Source organism: Lethenteron reissneri, chromosome 57 (assembly GCF_015708825.2).
Source record: "Lethenteron reissneri isolate LAM-NWPU_2019-01 chromosome 57, ASM1570882v1, whole genome shotgun sequence".
Classification (NCBI taxonomy): Eukaryota; Metazoa; Chordata; class Hyperoartia; order Petromyzontiformes; family Petromyzontidae; genus Lethenteron; species Lethenteron reissneri.
This window is the reverse complement of record NC_083835.1, coordinates 1973373-1994519: the sequence shown is the minus strand read 5'-3', so window position 1 is coordinate 1994519 and position 21147 is coordinate 1973373. Positions and strand designations below refer to the sequence as shown.

General features: G+C 48.5%; 1 protein-coding gene and 1 long non-coding RNA gene across 2 annotated transcripts; one reads left to right on the top strand and one right to left on the bottom strand.

Annotated features, from left to right (window-relative positions):
• The first annotated feature begins 1755 nt into the window (after positions 1-1755).
• On the top strand, positions 1756-12667 carry LOC133357180 (high-affinity choline transporter 1-like). Its single transcript, XM_061574999.1, has 8 exons — positions 1756-1988; positions 2661-2774; positions 5403-5558; positions 6687-6835; positions 7823-7966; positions 8603-8756; positions 9369-9586; positions 10802-12667. The coding sequence occupies exons 1-8, from the start codon at positions 1805-1807 to the stop codon at positions 11357-11359; spliced, it is 1677 nt and encodes a 558-aa protein (XP_061430983.1). The 5' UTR covers positions 1756-1804; the 3' UTR covers positions 11360-12667.
• Positions 12668-14665: 1998 nt separating this feature from the next.
• Positions 14666-17586, bottom strand: LOC133357197 (uncharacterized). The gene is made up of 2 exons (XR_009756941.1): positions 17258-17586; positions 14666-17110 (listed from the first exon to the last, which is right to left on the bottom strand). It is a non-coding gene; the product is annotated as an uncharacterized LOC133357197 (long non-coding RNA).
• Between the last annotated feature and the right edge of the window lie 3561 nt (positions 17587-21147).

Here is a 21147-nt window from a genome sequence, read left to right as displayed (position 1 = left end):
TGAGCCAAACCCTCGTGTTTGCTTGTCTATGTATTGACTGCAATGTGATCTGGGGTTAAAAGCCCCCCCCCCCCCCCCCATTGCTCCTTAGCCACCTCCCTGTCGCGGATGTTACTTCGGGATAAACAGCCTGCGATGATTTAAGTGACGTCACGCACCGGGGGGGGGGGGGTCAGACATTTGTGACGATGTGTGACGAGGGGGGGGGGGGGTGAGAAATGTGACGTCACATCAAAAAGCGCAACTTTAAATAAATATAGACAACACGTTCTACTTAAGTAAATTGACTTTTTAATAAATGTGTTCTCCTACAACATCAGAGTGCAGCGCCACATTGAATACGCACTACAATGGCAACAGTTTAAAGCGATTTGAAGCATGTTTTATTTGCAAAATGGAAATATGGATTTGGGGGGTGGGGGGGGCACAGCTTTGTGACGTCATATTTTAGGGGGGGGGGGGTCTGACTTTTTGTGACGCCGTGTGACGAGGGGGGGGGGGGTCAAAACACGTCCAAAATCGCGTTACGTCATTTATGGACGGCCCCTTACACAACTGCCTGTCGACTGATGAATATTCATGAGTGACGTGAGTTCAGTTCGCTTATTTTAACCGAATATCGAGGCGTTAAACCGCATTTGTGAGCAGCAAGCCCGACAAGGAGCTACAACTTTAACCGTAAGTGAACTTTTTCGGTTTTTTTCGGTGCCTGCAGTTTCTGGCTTTTACTTGATGCAATCATTGTTATTTTTGTTTCATCGGATAGCTATGCGTTGATTAAAAGAGGCGTTTCAGCTTCATGCTATTGCTTCACCGAGTTATTTTACATTGTCCACAATGACGCGCAAATATTGCTCTTGTTACGTATCGTCATATCGTCTTGCGTTCCACACGCGACTCGTGTCCGATTAGCGCGGCTGGCTACGTACGGTGCGAAAGAAGTTCAACACGCACGGTGGAATTTCTCCCTCATTCGAGGAAAGCCTGACTCTGCCCACGAGGTCAATGAATGGTGAAACCCGGTCCACGGCTTTGCGTGCACCGGCCCGATGCGGCTGATGAGATGCACCACCTGAAGTCCGTGCTGCTATCGTGGGTTGTGTCATTGAACCTCTTCGCCGATCTTACGTCTTGCTTAGAAGCTACTGAGGTCCCAGCCGCTATTGATGAATTTGCCGCGCGGTGTCGACGCCGGATGAAGCGAGTGCGGGGCCTGTAGTTTGATGTTATAAAGGGGCCCTAAAAAAAAATAAAAAACACGTAAATTTTAAAACACACACATTTTTAACTTGCATAGTAAAGTAATTGTATTTTTTTTATCTGCTATACAGCTGGATAATACGACAAAATCGTTAACCTTAAACACCCAGTCGTTCGTGGTCGTGCACCGCAGTTAGATGCGTCCCTGATGAAAAGTTCCGCGTTAACAGAAAAACAATTTTTCCCCGTGAACAGGGAACTCAACGAGGGTTAACGTTTGGCGAGATACGATGTAGCGCGTGCGAGGGTACGCCGCCTCGTTACTCTGTCAAACCACGTGCCGTGTCGCACCGCTTACCCGCACAGCAGCTCAAGAACGTTGTTCGACCACGTTGTAACGCGGAAGAGGCGCGTTATAGCGAACACGCGTTCGCTATAACGCGTGAACGACGTGTGAACGACGACGCGCGTTCGCTATAACGCGCCTCTTCCGCGTTACGACGCTAAGCGAGGACTTGCCGTATCTGTCTGGTCCGACGTGTCTTCCAGCGTCCGCGTGAAGGTGAACCGGGTCACGGCGCGGGACACGAGATCGCGCACAGCGATGGCCGTTAACGTCGGTGGCCTGGTGGTCCTTGTCGTCTTCTACGCGGCCATCCTGGCCACGGGCATCTGGGCCTCGCGCAAGTCCAAGAGGATCGAGAAGAAGTCCGGCGGCTCGCGCAGCGAGGTGGCCATGGTGGGCGACCGCAAGATGAGTGCCCTCCTGGGGGTGTTCACGGCCACAGGTGAGCCGCGCCGGTGATGTGCAGTGTATGTTGCAGTGCATCGTGTAGTGCAGGCCTGTCCAAAGTCCGGCCCGCGGGCCAATCACGGCCCGCGGGCCCGCAGCTTCGGTCTTATAATGTGTTATTTATGGCTCGCCAGCTCTGTCAGAATAAATACATCATAAGACTCATGGAAATTTAAGATATTCTATACAGTTTGTTCAATGTTATCTGACTGAATGAAAGGCATAATTGCGTTTTTAGAGTTGTTCCCGTCTGCCTGAGTGGCTTATATTTGGTTACATTGTCATTTGAAAAATGAAGGTAATTGTGACAATGAAAATTGTTTTATCACAGTGTGTATTTCCACGTAACTTTTGTGGTTAAAACAATGTCAAAAGGAACTATTGGCCCCCGGGCATCTTCACTTTATCAAATGTGGCCCTCTTTGCAAAAAGGTTGGACACCCCTGGTGTAGTGCATCGTGTAGTGTATATAGCATCTGAAAGTGCGCGATGCGGTGACCTTCTTTGTTCGATGTCCAGCCAAAAGCCGCCGCTGCTGCTGCTGCCGCGAGAATGACCGCGTGATGATGGCTTAAGCTCCTTGACGAGTACTCGCTAACAGCACTTGCCCCAACAGTCTGTTTAAATCCACACGGGGGGGGGGGGGATCTTTGTCTTCGCTGTGCAGCGACGTGGGTGGGAGGCGCGTACATTAACGGCACGGCGGAGGTGGTGTACACGCCGGGGCTTGGACTGGCCTGGAACCAGTTCCCTTTCGGCGCTGCCATCAGCCTCTGCGTGGGTAAGGTGATTTTTATTTTTATTCGCAACGAGCACCCTGCAGTGGACGTGCCCCAGCGTTCCATCAACGTTGGGCCACGTGACCAGTCTGTGGTCGCGTGGGTGGTGGCATGTGTGGGTACTCCCTGGCCCCGTTTAAAGATTTTCTGACCTGCGTGGAAGATTCGGTCAAAAACTCGCCACTCGGGGGGAGCTGCAGTGGTCCCCTCGATTTGAGAGGCACTTCTGACAACAGTGGCACGAGCAGGCAATTGCAGGGCAGTACCACTGATTTGTTTTTTAGCTCTAACAAGTCTTCAATTGATTCCTGATGCCCGCAGACCCCGCAGGGTCGAGCCCACTGGAGTGAAATCCTCCCACAACGCCGCTGGCAGCGTATGGTGCGAGAGAAGTTCAACAGAGTATGCCTTTTCAATCTGCGGTGGCGTCTGGGCACGCCCCACGTGTTGAAAAAACAATTGGGTGTCAGACGTTCACGAGACATTTTGGCACTGTCAACCTACGGAACTGACAATCCATTTCGTAAAGTGGCAAACAAAATGTATATATATAAAACTTACATTTTAAGTTAAAATAAGCAACATTTATTTAAAAATGATAAAATCTAAGCTTGTGGCGATGGGATGTAGAGCAGTTCGTATGTTTGCTTGTTCTGTATGCTGCTTGATTTTTAACAAATGTTTAATTGATGCGACTGGTAATGAAACTCTAGACGATACTTGAAAATCAAACGCAAAAAGCAAAAACTAATTGTGAATGAAGGGATGGATATGCTTCACTCTCCCCCGGGCGAGTTAATTATTTCTGTTTTTAGTTTTTTTTTTCCATTGTGGTCAATGTAGCAGGTTCGAGTTATAATATACACCGTTTTTATGATTATTATTACAGATGAATCAAAGCAATAATCTAATCGATTATTGCAATCGTCAACAGTCGCAGCGCTGCCCACCTGCCAATTGCAATTTAAATCGCGTGCGTGTCTGCCTCGAACCATTTACAACGACAAAGTGGGGTGTGCGTGTTCAGACCCCCCCCCAACCTAATCTCAATTCAAAGTCAATTTGATCACATCTTTTCCACACATAGCAAACTCATGCTATGACATTTTTTTGCGGCCGGCTGTAAGTTTTCAATGACAACCGGCTGGAAACAAAAACGCACCAGATTGAAGTTTTGTTGCCAGACAAAAAGGGGAAAAATCTATTGTCTTAAACCAGATTAAATTCGTGTTTGTTTTGCCCCCAGACAGAGAGGTTGTTGGCTTAACGTACGGGGCGATGTCGTCCCCTTGTTCACGAGCGGGCGAAGCAGCAGAGAGGCAGTCTGATGTGGGGGAGGGGGGGGGGGTCCTCTTTTATGTGTGAGGCCTTTTGGCGTCATCTGGTCCAACACCAATGGAGACTAGGCTCTAAGAAAAGCTGTCTCGGGTGTGGACCAATCAACTTCAAGGACAGTGCATATCATTATCATCATTAGAGTTGTTTCTTTTTGTTTGCATTTTGACTGCTTGTGTTGTGGTTATTGCAAACATGATGCTTTGTGTAAAGGTGTCAGTTTTTGTACCAGTTGAAAGGTTAAAAACCTATTACTAAAATAGATTCCTTTTACCCCTAAAAACCTCCCTCGGGCGCTCGGTGCTGATTTATTTTGTGTTTTTTTTTTATTCTCGTTATATATTAATATATTCATTATTTTCTTTACATTTTTGACTTAAAGCTTTCGTGACTGCAGGAATTCATATTCTTTGGGTCTTTCGGTAAAGCCACGGAGATAGAAGACGATTGCTCGTGTTGCGATCGAAACGTCGTGTCTTTGATTTTAGTTCTTTTTTTCTATCTACATGGCTTCACCGAAAGACCCAAAGAAAATGTACTTTTTAGTTTGTCGTCCGTTCACCCCCTGTCCACCCGCCCACCCGCCCGCACCGCTGATTAGCAAGGATGGCTACGTACGGTGCAAAAGAAGTTCAAGATAGGCAGCCAAAAGCCGCTGCTGCTGCGAGGATGATTGGAGGTGTCGCGTGATGACGATTCATTCTCCTTGACGCTAACAGCTCCTCGCTAAAGGTGCTAACAGAACTCGCTAACAGCTCTTGCCCCAGCAGTCTGGTAAAGGCTACACGGGAGGTCTTTGTCTTTGTTGTGCAGCGACGTCGGTGGCATGCGCGTACATTAACGGCGGTGTACGAAGACAAAGATCCCTCGTATAGCCTCTGACAGGCTGCTGGGGCAAGTGCTTTCAGCGAGTAGCACCTATGGGGGGGGGGGGTGGGTGTCCCAACAACCACGCCCCGCCGCCTTTGTCTCCCTCGTGGCGATGTCTACACATCACACCTAGGTGTACTCATTTGGGGCTGAGACGACCTAGGGGAGGTCTCAGCACCGGTTCATGAGAATCGTCACTGGTGTTGGCCGTGAGCGCGAATCGAACCGGGGGGGGGGGGGGGGGGTCGCCGGATTCGTAGCGCAGCGGTGCGCGCTAACCGCTCCACCACCGCCACTGTTGAACACGCTGCTGACATGCGGACAGCTCGTCCGATGGTGCAATTTCGCTCCTAATCTCATTCCACGTTTGCCCGCGGTGTCACCCGCCCGTCCGTCCGTCCGCTCGTGCGCCTGCCACGCCCCAGCCGCGCTCTTCTTCGTCAAGCCCATGCGCTCTCGCCGCTACGTCACGATGCTGGACCCCTTCCAGATGCGCTACGGCAGGTGGCTGGGCGCGCTCTTCTACCTCCCCGCCACCTTCGGTGACCTCTTCTGGGCGGCCGCCGTCCTCGCCGCGCTCGGTAAGACGCCCGCGCCGCCACTCTCGCGGTGTCGTCGAGAAATGTGAAGAAGATGAAAGAAAGAAATGTCGTTAAAACATCACGAATTCAAAAGTTCAAAGATGTTTCCTGTTCACGTTCGGAAGTCCACTGGAGCTGTGCGATTTTTAATCTAAATTGAAGACTAATTTCTATAATACAAGTTTTTTTGTGGCGAGAGCGCGTACAAACCCCCCCCCCCCTGTATTATTTACTTCTATAATTTACTCTTCTAATGAGCCAATAATGTCTGTGTATCTTTAGCGTGACATCAATCCACGTCAACCAGCCCCCCTCATTAATAATCATGAGCAGGTGACGTCACTCCACATTGGGGTCGAGGTTCCTTCTCCCCCCTCCTCGGCGCCAACTCACAACCCTCACGACAAAGGCAGAACCCTCACGTCACGTGATCTCCGTCACGCTGTTGAGACATAAAGTAAAAAGGACGTCGAGATGAACGAGGGATTATAACCTTTAAATGAAATAAGTCTGTGTCACCGCGCCCTTACAAACTGCACACGAATTGATGCAATGAATGTCACGTCGCGGTCTGCTTTCTGCTTGCAAGTTTCAGGTTTACCGCAATACACCCGTCCTTGGACGGGCCAGATGCTAGTGGATGATATTGGTCGCGAAAGCCTATGTGCTCAACGGAAAACGAATTTCTTTAGAAGGGCTTGTTCTTGTGTTTAGTTTTGTTGTCCTAAAGGGGTGAGTCCATCCGTAGGGACGAGTCTATCCATAGGGGTGAGTCGATGGGTTGAGCCAAACCCCGACAAGGTGTTGAACTCGCAAACTTCCACCACATATCTGGTTGCAGTAAAAGCTGCGGCCTGTTCACGCCGCTGTTGGCAACTGGGCCTCCGATACCTGCGACTGGTCTTCGTAGGTGCTCGCTAACAGCACTTGCCCTTAAAATCTGTGAAGGCTGCACAGGGGGGCAGGTGGGGGGGGGGGACTTTGTCTTAAGATTGACCGAAGCGTGATGCAGTTTTTCGCATTGTGCGACCGTCAGACCGAGGTGCGATGAAATTTCGACAGCGAAGTTCAGCGCTTGTGATCTGCGGAGTCTAAGGGACGCAACGACTGGCACACGTGTCTCGTCAGGCTCCACCATCAGCGTCATCGTGGACATCAACAGGACCGTGGCGGTCATCGTCTCGGCCCTCATCACCATCGCTTACACCCTCCTGGGGGGCCTCTACTCCGTGGCCTACACCGACGTCGTCCAGCTCGTCTTCATCGTCGTTGGGCTGGTGGGAGGACGCAGCTCTTGACCACGTGTTCACAGGGGGGGGGGGGGGGGGGTGGAAGTTGTGTGCCCACGTGAGATGTTGAGCTGACTTGGCTTAAGTTAACCGCTTCTCATGATCTGCCTGTTGCCGAGTCCTGATGCGTGTTCCTTGAGCTCACTGCCCTGCCAACGCTACCCCCCCCCGCCACTGCCTTCATGCCACCTTTGTTTAAATTAAACATCACCCTGTTCACACTTTACAACTGAGGGTTGAAAACTACATGTCACCGATAATCCCCGAGACTTTTAATGTTTAATGTTTCGGGAAGATGTAAAGATTTCCTAGGACAGATACCTTATAAAAACGTTCCTGAGAAATCCAGGACAGGTGACAACACTTGCGTTGGGCCTTGCTAAGCCCGACACCCCTGGTGCCTCTCCATCTGTCCTAGGCCTTGCCAATCCTTGGCACCGTTATGTTGCCATCTGTTTCGTCACCACCTGTCTCGTCACCACCTCTCTCTGTGACTTCGTCTTGCTGCCTGCTTAGTGCTTCGACAGCTCTGGGGCTCGTCAGCCTGTCACCTTTAAGCCGATCCCCGGCTCAATCCACTTGATGCCTGGCCTTGCCTTTCTGATGCTAACCAATTGATCCCGTGACATTTCGTCACGTCCAGGAATATATTGCCGTTCCGTCACTTTTAATCCGCAGTAAACATTTTTTTGAGAGATTGTAATGCGCGCGGTTTTTGTTCACTCTCAGCGAGAGGGAGGGAGAACGATTTCAGAGGCGCGGGAATCCACAGACAAGCGGGGGGAGGCTTCCAGAAATGGCGCCGACACTTTCCCAAGCTCTGTGGTTCTACATGAGGATGCTTGGCCATCTTAAAAAAAAAATTGTGTGCATAAGCCGGCTTAGTTTGTTGCATCGGGGGCAGTTACCCAACCGCAGGTCGGGTCGTCCTTCACACTTGCATTTTGGCGGCGCGCGTTCCATCCCCTCCGGCAGGTGGTGTGCGTGCCGTTTGCCATGATGAACCCGGCGGTGAAGAACATTGGCACCACGCTGACAGAAACCGTCTACCAGGAGCCCTGGCAGGGCCGCCTGGAGACCAGGGACATCACGCGCTGGATCGACAACATGCTCTACATGGTGAGGAGCGCTCTTCAGCGGGAGCCCGCGCGCTGTTGCCGACGCCACCCGGGGGGGCAGTCATACGGTGTTGGCCTAACGACCTGTTGACCTCAGTTTACTCTGGTCAAATACATTTCTTGCCCTGCCTGATTCTGCTACAATGGCGCCTGAATATGCTTTTGGGGAAAGTGCTGTTAGCGAGCACCTATGAAGGCTGGCACGGCACATGAGGGGGTGGGTGGCCAACACTGCGCCCAGCCGCCTTTGTCTCCCCAGTAGCGATATTTACACACCATACCAGGTACTCATTTGAGACTGAGTCGACCTAGGGGAAGCCCAGAACCAGTTAAGATTATAATCGTCGCCCTGAGCTGGAATTGAACTCTGGCCGCCGGGTTCGTAGTGCAGCGCGCTAACCACGACGCCACCGCTCTCTCCCTTTTAACAAATAAAAATGTATTTATTCAGGCCACACGCATAGAGACGGGGTGTTGTTATTGATGAACGTGTTGTGTTTTTAATGTAAAAAAGCCCCCCCCCCTCGTTCGTGCTCGTCAGCCCTTCCCGACCGTCGCGCGTGGCCGGTGATGCGCGTCGAGCGAGGCGGACCTGTGCACGCTGTGCCCCGCGCGCTGACGGCCGTGCTTGTTGCAGATCCTCGGCAATATCCCGTGGCAGGCGTACTTCCAGCGGATACTCGCGACAGGCTCCGTGAAGCAGGCGCAGGTCATCTCGCTCGCCTCCGCCTTCATCACCTTCATCCTCGCCGTCCCGCCAGTCCTCATCGGAGCGGTCGCGGTGAGCACCGGTAATTACTCGTCGGGGGGGGGGGCGGGGAAAGGGTTCGGCGAGCGGGACTTGGTAGGCAGTGGCGCGTTTGCCGATTGTTGCGGGGATTTTGTGGCGTCGCGGTGGCGACAGGTTAATTGCCTCGCCTGGTACGTGGGAGGTCGTGGGTTTTTATCCCGTCGCCCGACGCCTGTACGTTTGGAGTTTGAATCCAGGGAGTCAGGAATATAATCCGAGGAGTCAGGATGCGACGCTCAATAGGTGTTATTTTTTTATAACTTATTTGGTCGTTACAATTGCATTTTTTACCACTGCACCACCCAAGATAACTAGAAAACGATGGCTTTGATTAGCCTGACAGTTAGCTGGATCCATCAGGCTTGTAACAGCTCGGTCCATCAGGCTTGTAACAATTCACTGCCTCCTGGCAAATTCGATGTATTGTCAGATAAAAATCTGGGTAACCATTCGTTTCCAGAATAAAAATTTCACACGAAAATCATACATTCTTGCGTGCACAATTCGGCGCAAGCATCGAATCGCCGCGTGTCCGCGATCCGTAAAGAGTGAGGTGCTCTCCCGTAGCCTGTGCCGGCTGTGACCGATCCCACGTGCCCCCTGTCGCGCGCAGACTGGAACATGACGACCTACGGCCTCCCCTCGCCGCACGAGAGGGGCGAGGAGGGCATGATCGTGCCCATCGTGCTGCAGCACATTTGCCCAAACTACATCGCCATCATTGGCATCGGGGCGCTGGCCGCCGCGGTGATGTCGTCCGCGGACTCGGCGCTCCTGTCGGCTGGCTCGCTGTTCACGCGCAACGTCTACACGCAGATCATCCGCCCCCAGGTGCTGCGGTTTAAAATAAAATGAACAAAAATTGTGCCTCAATTCCCAATATTTGTGTGCATTCGGCGTAGTGTCCGTGAGTTGATGGGTCTATTTGTAACTCTCCTAGAGCAGTGTATTATGTCACGTGCTAGGGAAACAGCTCACAGAAGGCAGGGAAAACGGAGCTGAGTCTGAGATCCGCGACCTCTGGTCTAGGATGATGTCTCAAGTGACATCTTTGTTCCCCCAGCGTGTTAGGAAAGGGTAGAGTAAATCATTCCAAGTAACTACTTTTGAGATTCCTTGGACAATGGTGACCTACAGGCTTGGTAGTAAAGTGAATATTTTGAAAATTCTCAGAACTTGGAATATATCCAACCTAAGTGAAAACATCAAATGTAACTTTCTTTTTTAAAGAGAATCTATGGAAATTGGGTTGAAAGTCATCAACTCATTACATTGTAATAGGAGAGCTCGGTTCAATCAAGGTTGGCTACTAAAATTTTTATCGTAAGGTATCTCAATGATGCCGGCTCAATGCTCTGAATCCCGAGCCTCCCACACACTGTCCCTTCTCGTGGTGTTCGTGGGCTTAACATCTCACTAACTTCGATTTAATGCTTTCGTGACTGCAGGGATTCATCTTCTTGGTTCTTTCGGTAAAGTCACGTAGAAGGGAAAGTAATAAAATAATAAACATAAAAAACACAGTAATAAAATAATTATTTGATTATGTTTTATTTTTCTTATTTTATTATTTCCCTTCTACGTGACTTTACCGAAAGAACCAAGAAGATGAATCTCACTAAACGTGAACTGGTAGCCGCTGCCATATCGAAGAGATATGGTGGATGTGGTGTGCCGGGCACTGTAAATGTTTTTCGGGGTCGCAGAGCCGGACTGACTCGGTTGAAATGAACCCCCGTTACTGGTACTCTTCATTTATAGGGGTGGAGAATTTCATTCCCCTTCTCTTTCAATTGACTGTTGCAATTTTAGGATCACCGATTTTCTTCAAGAATGTCGTATGTGCACGTAACCGTGTACATACGTGCAATTGTACATTATTTCCACCTGCCGCACGTTGGAAAAATCGTCGAAATGGACGACCCGGTGCAACGTAAGTGCAGCGCAACGACCATCGCACGGCGGCGGCGGCGGCCACTCATCTTGTTTGCGCGTGCACACACACACACGTCGAAATGAACAGCGCGACTGTGCGTTGCCCGGCAGGCTTCGGACCGCGAGTCCATGTGGGCGCTGAGGGGCGCGGTGCTCGCCGTCGGCTCGCTGGCCACGATCCTGGCCCTCGAGACGAGCTCCACCTTCACCCTGTGGTTCTGGAGCGGAGACTTCACCTACATCATCATCTTCCCGCAGTTCTGCTGCGTGCTCTTCTTCGGGGCGTCCAACGGCTACGGGCTCATCGTCGGGCTGGTCACGGGACTCTTCTTCAGGGTCACGGGCGGAGAGCCACTCATCAAAATGCCGGCGCTCATCCGCTACCCCGGCTACTACGAGGTGGACGGCCTGGTCCACCAGGCCCTTCCCATGAAGACCTTCTGCATGCTGCTCTCGCTGACGGCTAACGTCGCCGTGTGTTTCGCCACGAGGCGCTTGTTCGCGTCCGGGACGCTGCCAGGAAGTTGGGATTTTTTGAAGGAGTTCAGCGCTCCGGACTCGGATTCGGCCCCTTCTCGGCCGGAGCCCGCCGAGGTTGTCGCGCCCGCCGATGACGCAGAAAACACCGAGCTGCCTCTCGTGTCTTGTGAGAAACAATCGGCTCAGTGACGGACGTCGAGCAAGGCTAAGCAGACGTCTAAATCGCCACGGGGAGCACGACAGAGTTCTGCTGCGTCGCCATGAACACTCGCACTAAACGCATGAGACCAATATATTTTCTTTTAAGTCCTGTGCCTTATTTGACATTGTATAGCGCTATATAATGCGTCATCTTACGTTGATATTTTAGGGACTGCACACTGCTGGTTTGAAGGAAGATGTTATGTGGTTCGTCAATGTAAATCGTCACCGGGAAGGCATGTTTAATCATAAAACAATTAGCAATGCACACAAATCGGTGTGCAGCTATCATAGTTTGCATGTTGGACTTGCAATCCCGCGGTGGCCAGTTCAATGCAACTCGGACACCTATATCTTGACTATGTCATGTGTATGCTGTGCGTGTTACGTCGGTCGGCGCTTGTGTATTTTATGCGTCTTATTATGAGACAGTGGTTGGGAATGTAACGTTGTTAAAATTCAGTTGATCATCGATTATTCAGCTTCCAACATCCGGCACAACCACCCCAAAGGCTGTGACAAGTCCGGCGATTGGCACCATGGCGTGACAAATATTATATACAGTACATTATACACTACATAGAGCTCAAACACTGAAAATACTGCACGTGTATAAGATTTCCATGACTAATAGCTCCAGTGATTAAAACATCAATTAGACAGTGCGCCCCGGTGAAAAGTGCGTTGTGTATTCCGTTGTGTTCGCATCAGTCCGGCGATCGTCAAACGCATCACCCATAATAGAGTCTATTATGGATGATATTGGTCGCGAAAGCCGACGTGTTTCAACGCATCACGTTGTGGAAACAAGAGCGTTGGTGGTAGTACATTGCCCCATACAGGGGTCTCGAGATTGGAGCGGTAAGTACGGTACGGTAACTTTTAACAGCAGGATATTTATTTTTTTGTCTACTTTTATGTTTATGCCAATTTCATATCGTAAACTAATTAAAAGCACAAAAATATATAAACACCTAGAAACGTAATTTCATGTAAGAATGTGCTAAAGAGAAGCTATTTTAAATAATGATGCGATTACCGTATATCCGGCATTTTTGAAAATCCGGTGTCCCCTTACCCTCTGAAGCCGCCAGATAATCGATGATCTGATGAACCTCGACTCGAAGTGTCTTGTTGCTCGAGTGCTTCGTTTTATCTATGAACTTTGAACGTGATGATTTCTTACACTGCAATTGATACAAAATAAAAAAAACAATTCCCTCGACAACTGCGAGACGAATGAATTAAAACACGTCATTTATAAGACCTGTTTACACAACACTGCACGAATGCCTTTTTTTTTTACAATAAACTTGCACGGGCACATCCGAGACACTTGTTTTGATGGTATGGGCCTGGCTCCATACCCAGTACGTTCTCACTCTCACTGCACCGGCAAGCACCAATCCAACAAACACTGATTTCTCTGACCCGTGGCACTTTAAAATGCGTGTTTGAGACGACAAATTGATTACCAGTATTTAATATAAATGCCAGAGCCCTGACAGCAAATTAAAAAGGCGCGGTGGAAGACGTGCGGGTAGGCGTGGCTTGCACAAAGAGGTGATTGAGATCTATCTTGTCTTAGAAGACTCTTCTGGATAATTTTTGGCAAGCCACATCCATGTTTGCCTTACTTTGTCCTCTTGAAACTGCGTCTAATGTTTTATAAACCCCTTCATATGATTATAGGAATAAAGGTGTATGATAATATTAGAATTGTTATGGATATGCCTAGCTTCTTCCTCTCGTGGTAACAATTCCAACTCCAAGCCAGTCTAGCGGCATTCTGGGAAATACTAAGTGAGATATTAAGCTCCGTGTCGGGAAGAATGCTGATTTACCACGATGGCGACCACGAAAGATGGAATATGAAGACAGGTTTGAACCCTGACAGGTACGATTGATTATTTGGTGGTCCTGCTCTGCATTGGCAGTGGTGCAGAAGGACAAACAACAACGCAACTCAACACGTTCAACACTGTGGCATTAAATGGAAGTTATTGATCACATCCAGGCAGTTGGAACGAGTGCTGTTCGCAAACACCGACGAAGGACAACACGGGACACGAGCCACGGGTGGTCAGCACCACCCCTCCGGCCGCCTTTGTCTCCCCGATGTTGATAAAAATATTTTTGACCCTTTCTGGCAATTAAACAGGTCGGTTTAACACGTAGGCTTTGGCGAATTGCCCGATGATGCTGGATGCAATTACCAGCGAAACGTTGTACTCAAAAATTGTAAATGTTGTGGTTTCACGCTTCAACACACCGGTGGGCTAAAGCAGTGAACTATTTGTCTTTTGTCAACGTGACACTTTTTTGCTGATTGGCCGTGTCGGGTGGTGGAGGGTTACGACACATTTATAAATAACGCGATCTAACCCAAAAACGTTGATTATGAATGAAACAGGTGTCAAGATGTTCAAACACCAGGGCGCCAGCTATTCCATGAAGCGCTAAGCCGTCCTAGGCAAGGCGCCCGGGAGCGGTGAAGATATTCGTCACACAAACCACTCAACCACACCACTTGATATGCATCGAGAACCACCATTCGCCACGAAGTGGTGGGGACATCACCACGGCGCTTGTGCCAGGTTATATGCACTTTAAGGCCACGTGAAGTGTCGAACGCCCACTCGCAGGTCACGGGACAGACCCAGGTGCCAAGCCTGACCGAGATGAGTGGCCCGATGCACCATCTGTGCCCCCTACTGTGCCAACTTGCTGTGTTTTATCTACCCGGCGCTCCGCTCGTTGTGAGCGTCGCTCCTTTGCCCCTCGTTCTTTCTGTAGGGCGACTGCCTCCAGCTGCCCAGTCGCAGCGTCCTTCACGAGCCTCATACACAGAGGCCGATCTTGACACCGCTGGTACCCAGTGCCGGATTATCCTAGTAGCAACAGTAGCTACATATGTACATATATAGTAGTACATATGTAATAGCTACTACATATGTAGCTACTATATATGTAGTAGCTACGTATGTAGCTACTACATATAATGTAGCAACTACATATGTAGCATCCAACTCCTCTGAGTGAGCAGCAATCACCAGATCATCGGCATACATAATAACATGGTTGACCAATAGGGAGCATCGATCAGCCTCCAATTATATCTGGACTGGATGGAAATTCCTCCGGTACAGCCATGGGACGTTTCTCGAACCACGTGATCAAAGATTGTGTTCAATGATGTGGGAGCCAGAGGACATCCCCTGTAGGTGCCAGAGGACATCCCTATGCATAGGTGGACACACACGTGAACGTACACGAATAATCAGACAGTGCGGGTGTTGCAAGACAAACGTTATATTTTGGCGAGAATTGAAAACCCATTACAGTATACCATTACATATAACAGAATTACAATGCGATCAACAACTTGTAGGTTATCGTGCGAGTACAATGCATGCTGCAGTGTAATTACCGTGGCATTCACATTAAAGTCAAACACCATTGGATCCTTGCGTTTAAAACCCAGTACCGTACTGTGAGTGGATCAGATAACGTGAATCATCGTTCGAGTGGTGATACAAGTACCAGGTTCGCCATGTATTGTCTCCGAGGGTTACTTAATGACAACAATAAACTGCCCCCTAAAATTCAAAGATGTCCTCCACAAAAGATGGTGGCCATCTTGGAGATATGGCAGCCGTCTATTTTAATATGTAAAAAAAAATCTTTAATATTCAGAGATGCACGATTGTAAATATCTCCAGCAAGTTTCAGTATTACAATTTAAACGATTCCTGAAAAGAAATTCACATTTCTGCCCCACTACGTCGTTGTGACCTCTTGTAAAATGACATTTATGTTGGAAGGAAAAAAAAAACCGGTGAAGGCGCAGGCATGCAATGGCTGGCTCTGAAGAGGTAGAGAGTTGTGTGTGTGTATGTGTGTGTGTGGGTGTGTTCGACCTGCCCATCGACTGACGTTGACATTGCTGCATGGACAGAGGCAGGAGTGGAGTTTAAACAAAACAAAAAACATGGTCCATCAACTGCCACGCCGCGAGATCGAACAGGACCGGCAACCTTTGGGATTTCAAGTCGAGTGTGCTGACCATTACACCACGGCACCATGCCCCACACCTTCACGTAATTAGTTTGGCTAAACTTAATTAGTTTGGCTACAATCATTTGTCCTGATTAATTTAAGGGCAGGAAAAGCGCACATGCTCTATAGCTCCGTTACCCATGACAGCTGATGAGTCTGTACGTCACAGTGCTGTTGTGTTCACGTGTACTTACTTCCCTGCACTCCTGCGTGTGTGTTCGCCGTAGTCTATTCCAAAAGAAGCTCCCAGCAGCACGAGGCGCGAAACGTCGAACATCGTGTGCGAGAACGCGATGGGAGACCTTGCTCATCTCTGCGTTCACGAGCCTCTTGAGTGTTTCCTCTTCACAGGCTCGTGAAGCAGCACGATGGCAGTGTTTAATATATACAAGGATTATAAACGCAATCGTCAATAACGCTGTGGCCTTAAAAGGAACAAAACGATGGCCGACGTTTCGGGCAATGGCCCTTCTTCGTAATGATATCTTACATCAGATATTGCGATACGTTTCCTTTTAAGGCCACAGTGTTGTTGACGAAGGTGTTCACATTTGTTGTTGTTGTTATTGTTGTGCTTGTGTACAACTGCCAAACGCAGCAGCAGCCGCAGCAGCATCCCCACATTGTTTAGGGTTTTCAATTTGAGGGCACACCCGTGAACGCAGCTTGCTCCAGCACTCAGTACAGACGACGACACAGGCAGTGTCCCGACTCATCGCAAGATAATGGCACCTATGGGTCTGAACCCTGAACCCTTTTCTATTTGTTATGAAGAACACATGACAAAGAATTGCGGAATATAAGCTATTGATTATAGTGCTCGAATTTGTATGTACATAAGATAAGATTCATGCCATTGGATTACTTTTGTTAGGACGGAATCTACACAGATGTGACGATGTGAGACATCGTTAGATAGCGTCTTTGTGGGACACGCGTATGAGATGGGTGTCGTATAAACCAGTGGTTCTTAACTTGGGATGCCCCTTCTGGGGGTGCGAGACATGCCAGTAATTTTTTTTAACGTTAAAACATCGAAACATAAATTAGCACGGGCACGTAAGAACAACTACTTTTGTTTCATCAAACCCATGCGTTTATTAACGTTGTACGTTTTGTGAACGGTTGAGAACCCAAGGTGGTGCAGTGAATGTCAAGAACCACTGGTGTACACCGTAGGCGCCACGAGGTGCTAAGATGGGCAGATGTCTGGTGGCCGAGACTCGCGACGGAGTGGCAGGCAAAGGAGGGGGACGCTGCCCGAGCGACGAGGTCGTCTCGTGGCTGTGTGCGAGTTGGATCGTGGCGCCGCAGGACTACTGTGAACAAAGACGGAGGCTTGGGGAGGCTTTCGTCCGGCAGTGGATCGACCGTGGCTGATGACGGCGACACTGCACTGCACTATTCATTGGCTAGGCCTAAAGTCACTGTGTAGGGTTTCTTGGCTGTGCTGTCTCCGGTGTGTTTTTGGGTTGTACCGCGCGTTGTGTGGCATGATGTCCGACGTTTCGCTCCACGCTTTAGTTTCTCCAAGAAGCTATTGGCACGTGGCGCGAAACGTCGGGAATTGTGTCGAGCAACACGCGGCACAGGCAGAAAACACACCGGAGCGCTCCGTCTAAACATCAAGTATGGGATTAATCTTGACTTAAAGCTTTCGTGACTGCAGGGATAATTATTCTATGGGTCTTTCGGTAAAGCCACGTAGATAGAAAAATGAGAAAAAATGTCACGACGTTTAGATCACAACACAAGCGATCGAAACGTCGTGATATGTTTTTATTATTTTTATATCTACGTGGCTTTACCGAACGACCCATAGAATACGTATGAGATGGTTTGAAGGATGAGGAGGTGGGGAGTTGGTGTTGTGTCTCGTGTGAGCCGGTTTTTTCCTCTCCTAACCCTGCATCACCATCATCACCGTCGTCATCAGACTCAGGAGGGGCAGCACGATCGTGGGGAACACGTGGCCCTGTGCGGTCACTCCGCCGTTGCAGAGGTCTTCATCGCAGCATACTTGGTAAAAAGCAGTAGCATTTTCGCATTTTGCAATGCAACCCTTCTTCCAGACAGCGATGTCAACTATATCCATTCAGGAAACGACAGAAACATTCAAACGTGGTGAAGTGCTACACATTAAGCACCGACCATACTCAATTATTTAAAACTTCATTTGGACAAGTAATGAATTCCAACCTCTCAGGGAGCACCGCGTCGCCCTGGGGCGGTGCCACGGCCGAGCGTTCGCCGCTTGTTACAGTGGCTCGCGGTTCAGGGAATACGGCGGCCCTGTTTAATACCATGGGCATATTCAACTACGGGCATGAGTAACCACAACATACATGCCGATTGCGTCACAGTGGCGGCGTACAATATCCAGCGACGTTATTTTAAAGAGAGTATGCCACGTGTGTTGGCGCCACGGTCCAAATATTTTATCTTTCTTTTTTTATCTCTCAAATGACCGTATCTAATTGGATAAAGCCACACACTACATCACCCACGACTGTGAAACTACTGCAGACGACACTCATCTGTGACACATAGCACCTTCCTTGGCGATAGCTTTGAGCTATAAGAATGCTACCAAAAACAAATGTACGAATCGTATAATTTGATTGCAGAATAGTCTGTGGAAGCGGATATTGCAGAGCCACTTCTGACATCCCTTAACAAGTGTCGCCTTATTCACATTCGGGCGACTGCACTTTCCCATTTTCTCCGAAATGCCGAAAGGCAGTCAAACTGACGGGATGAACCCCAGGGCTGGCTTCTGAATCCTTCTTCAGAAGCTTCCGAATGAGGAGCGAAACGTCGGATGTCATGCCGCACAACATGCGGTTCATAACCCGAAAACGCATCGTAGATTGAAAGATTAACGTGCCCTGGGTTTATGTGGAACAGCATCTGTTCTAAAATGAAGTGAGGATTGAAGACAGAACCCCAGGGCCATGACAATCAGTTGGAGAAGTCGCGGGGACATGAGGGTGCACTGGGGCTCATTCACTTCACTTACCGACGGAGGAATATAGAGAGTAGCAGCTCTCATTTTTTTGACAAACCACTTCATCTTTTGAGTCCGTAAAACATGACACAGGATTTCCACATTCGTAGCACTTCAGAGCCTGGCCTGGAAATCAACAATAAAACAAAAGTCAAAGTCATCACGCTGCTTTCCTGATCGAATGAGCACTGAATCTCCTCTCCCGTTCACAGTCCTCAGGCAGTGGTGGAAATTCTTTATTCCTATGACGGGGGCAAGTGTATCCATAGGACAGCCATTGTTGACTTGCCTATGATGGTGTACTTGTTCTCTCGACCCCCGGGGGGTGATGGGGCGAGTCATCCCCTAAGCAGGATCTTAAGAAGGTGACCCCTTCAACCGCTGAACCACCTGATCAGATCCACATAAAGTTACCCAAACGCTTGTGTTGTGCTGAACGCAATATCAGGCGTGCCGTTTTGTGAGAACATTAAACGCTTTTGCTCGTGTGTCCGACTGGGCTGATGTTGGCCTTGTTTAGAAAGCATCATCACATCGTGGTGTAGCTTCTACATTGCCCTCGGTGTGAGTCCTATCACATTGGCTGAGTCCCGAAACGTTCGCTCATGTAAGTTAAAAAGGACATCAAGCACAACTTGGCGTATGCAACTCTCTGGATACTGAGGTTTAGGCGGATATGTGGAAAAATTGGAAACGTGAATAATGATAGACAATGGCAGTTACACCATAAAGACGACGTTTGGTGTGGGTGATTAATAGGTGAGGGTGAATATAGAACTTTATAATCTACTCGTTTATTAAGCCTGTCTTTGCCAGGCAAAATTTTCCAATAAATATAATAATTAACCTGCTATGATTTTTTTTATATACGATCAGACACTAATAACTACTCCAAAAAATATATATTTTTCCACAAATACATAAAAAATTGTTGACGACTTGATTCAACTTGGTATATTTAAAGACGTACCCATCGGAAACCGCTCAATTGAAAGATTCAGTTCTTTTTAATTAGAAATAACAAAAATGTATTAACTTAATACTCTATGAGCGGAAGCTTATATCTTTAACCGTTTTCAAAGTATTCAGATTTGAACATCATTTAATGAGTATTTTTATTCGTTCAACACCCCTTGAATCCGAAATATCTAAAAATCAATAAAAGATAGAACAATGGTTATCGCTTTCATTGTATTTGACGTTTAACGCTCTCTCAAAAGAAAACAACCTGCAATATTATATTTTGAACGGTTTCTGAATGACACCGAGCCACAAACATGTTTATAGGGCACTTAAAATCGATATTTAAGGGCCTTAAAATGAAAAATCTGGGATTCTCGGATTTCCCTTGTTGTTTGTGTCCTTAAAGCTACCTATGTACCCAATTTCAGCGTTCTACCTCGTCGGGAAGTACCCTAGAGGTTTTTGAGACATACAGATGAAGGTCTTTATATAGATTTTAATGTCTGCACATGGGCAGTGTTCTCCACGTGTTGCAGAGTCTCACAGTTCGAGGCCAAACGTCCGCCCTGATCAATACTGCGGTGTGCATATTGACCGTAATAAAATACTTTGTGCCATCTGCTTCGCAGAGGACGTTAAACATAATTTGCAAGAAGTTGGCCACTGTGCTGACGTCAGGTTTCAAATTTGCCAAATCTAAAACATTACCTGCAAATTGTGCAATTGGGGTTATACATTACTCTGGCTACCTACGATGCGAAAGAAGTTCAACATATATGCAACATACAGAGGTCACTTTGGCAATTGAGACTACACGGATATCGTGAATTCTCACCCGGTTAAAGCAAACATAAACTTAACTGAAACCCCTCTTTATGTCTCGCGTCAGTGCCCGGCCGACTCACCCTGGCTGACGAGCATCGACAATCCGCAGATAGCCAGAAGCAGCATCAGCGGTGAGCGCAGAGCGGCCATGGTGTGAGGAGGCGGCGGCGGTGGCAGCGGGCGGCAGAGAAGATTCACGCACGAGGAGGTGAGAGACGACGACGCTTCGTGGTGACCGAAGAGATGTGTGGAGCCCAGCGCTATGGCCCTTAGATTTATAGGGCCCACTCGAATGGCATTTGCATTTGCATCTAAGGAAATGTATTTTGCTATCAGTTGCAAGGAAGTTGACCTTCGTAAGGTCGCGAGTGCGAGTTACATATTGATAATTGTAAATCCTGTCACGGGTTATTGCTTCCTTATGGACATGTTTTGAGGTTCAGGACTAATAGGCACGTAACACTCAAACAATGAGTTACTGAGAATAAGATGGCATAGCCCATAAACAACGGAGAGTCTATGAGCCAAGGCCAGATATTTCACACGTTGGTGCGACATTTAGGTCTTGAAAGTTCGTGGCTTTTTATTGGCTCACTCGAGGTCCTCATTTCATCGGTTTATGGTCCTTAAAATGGGCATTTTTTACGGGCATTTGGCTTGACTGACCACACCTGCATTCAAATTAGCGACATCCGTTTCACGTCGACGAGGGCACGCGCGTTGTGGTTAAGGTGACATGAAGGCACGAAGCACGTGGGCCACCGCGAGAAGGCTGCGATTTCCCACCCACGTCTTGGAAGCGACGCAGGCTGCAGCCATGATGCACGTAAGTCGGTAACCAGAATAACAAGAGGTGACATTTCAACTCCAATTCTGTAAAACAAAACAAAAACCCTCAATATTTCAAGAGCCACAATGCACT

Coding starts and splice junctions, on each gene's coding strand:
- LOC133357180 (XM_061574999.1), top strand. CDS start 1,805: ATGGCCGTTAACGTCGGTGGCCTGGTGGTCCTTGTCGTCTTCTACGCG. Junction 1,989..2,660: donor GGGGGTGTTCACGGCCACAG/GTGAGCCGCGCC, acceptor TTCGCTGTGCAG/CGACGTGGGTGGGAGGCGCG. Junction 9,587..10,801: donor CGCAGATCATCCGCCCCCAG/GTGCTGCGGTTT, acceptor GTTGCCCGGCAG/GCTTCGGACCGCGAGTCCAT.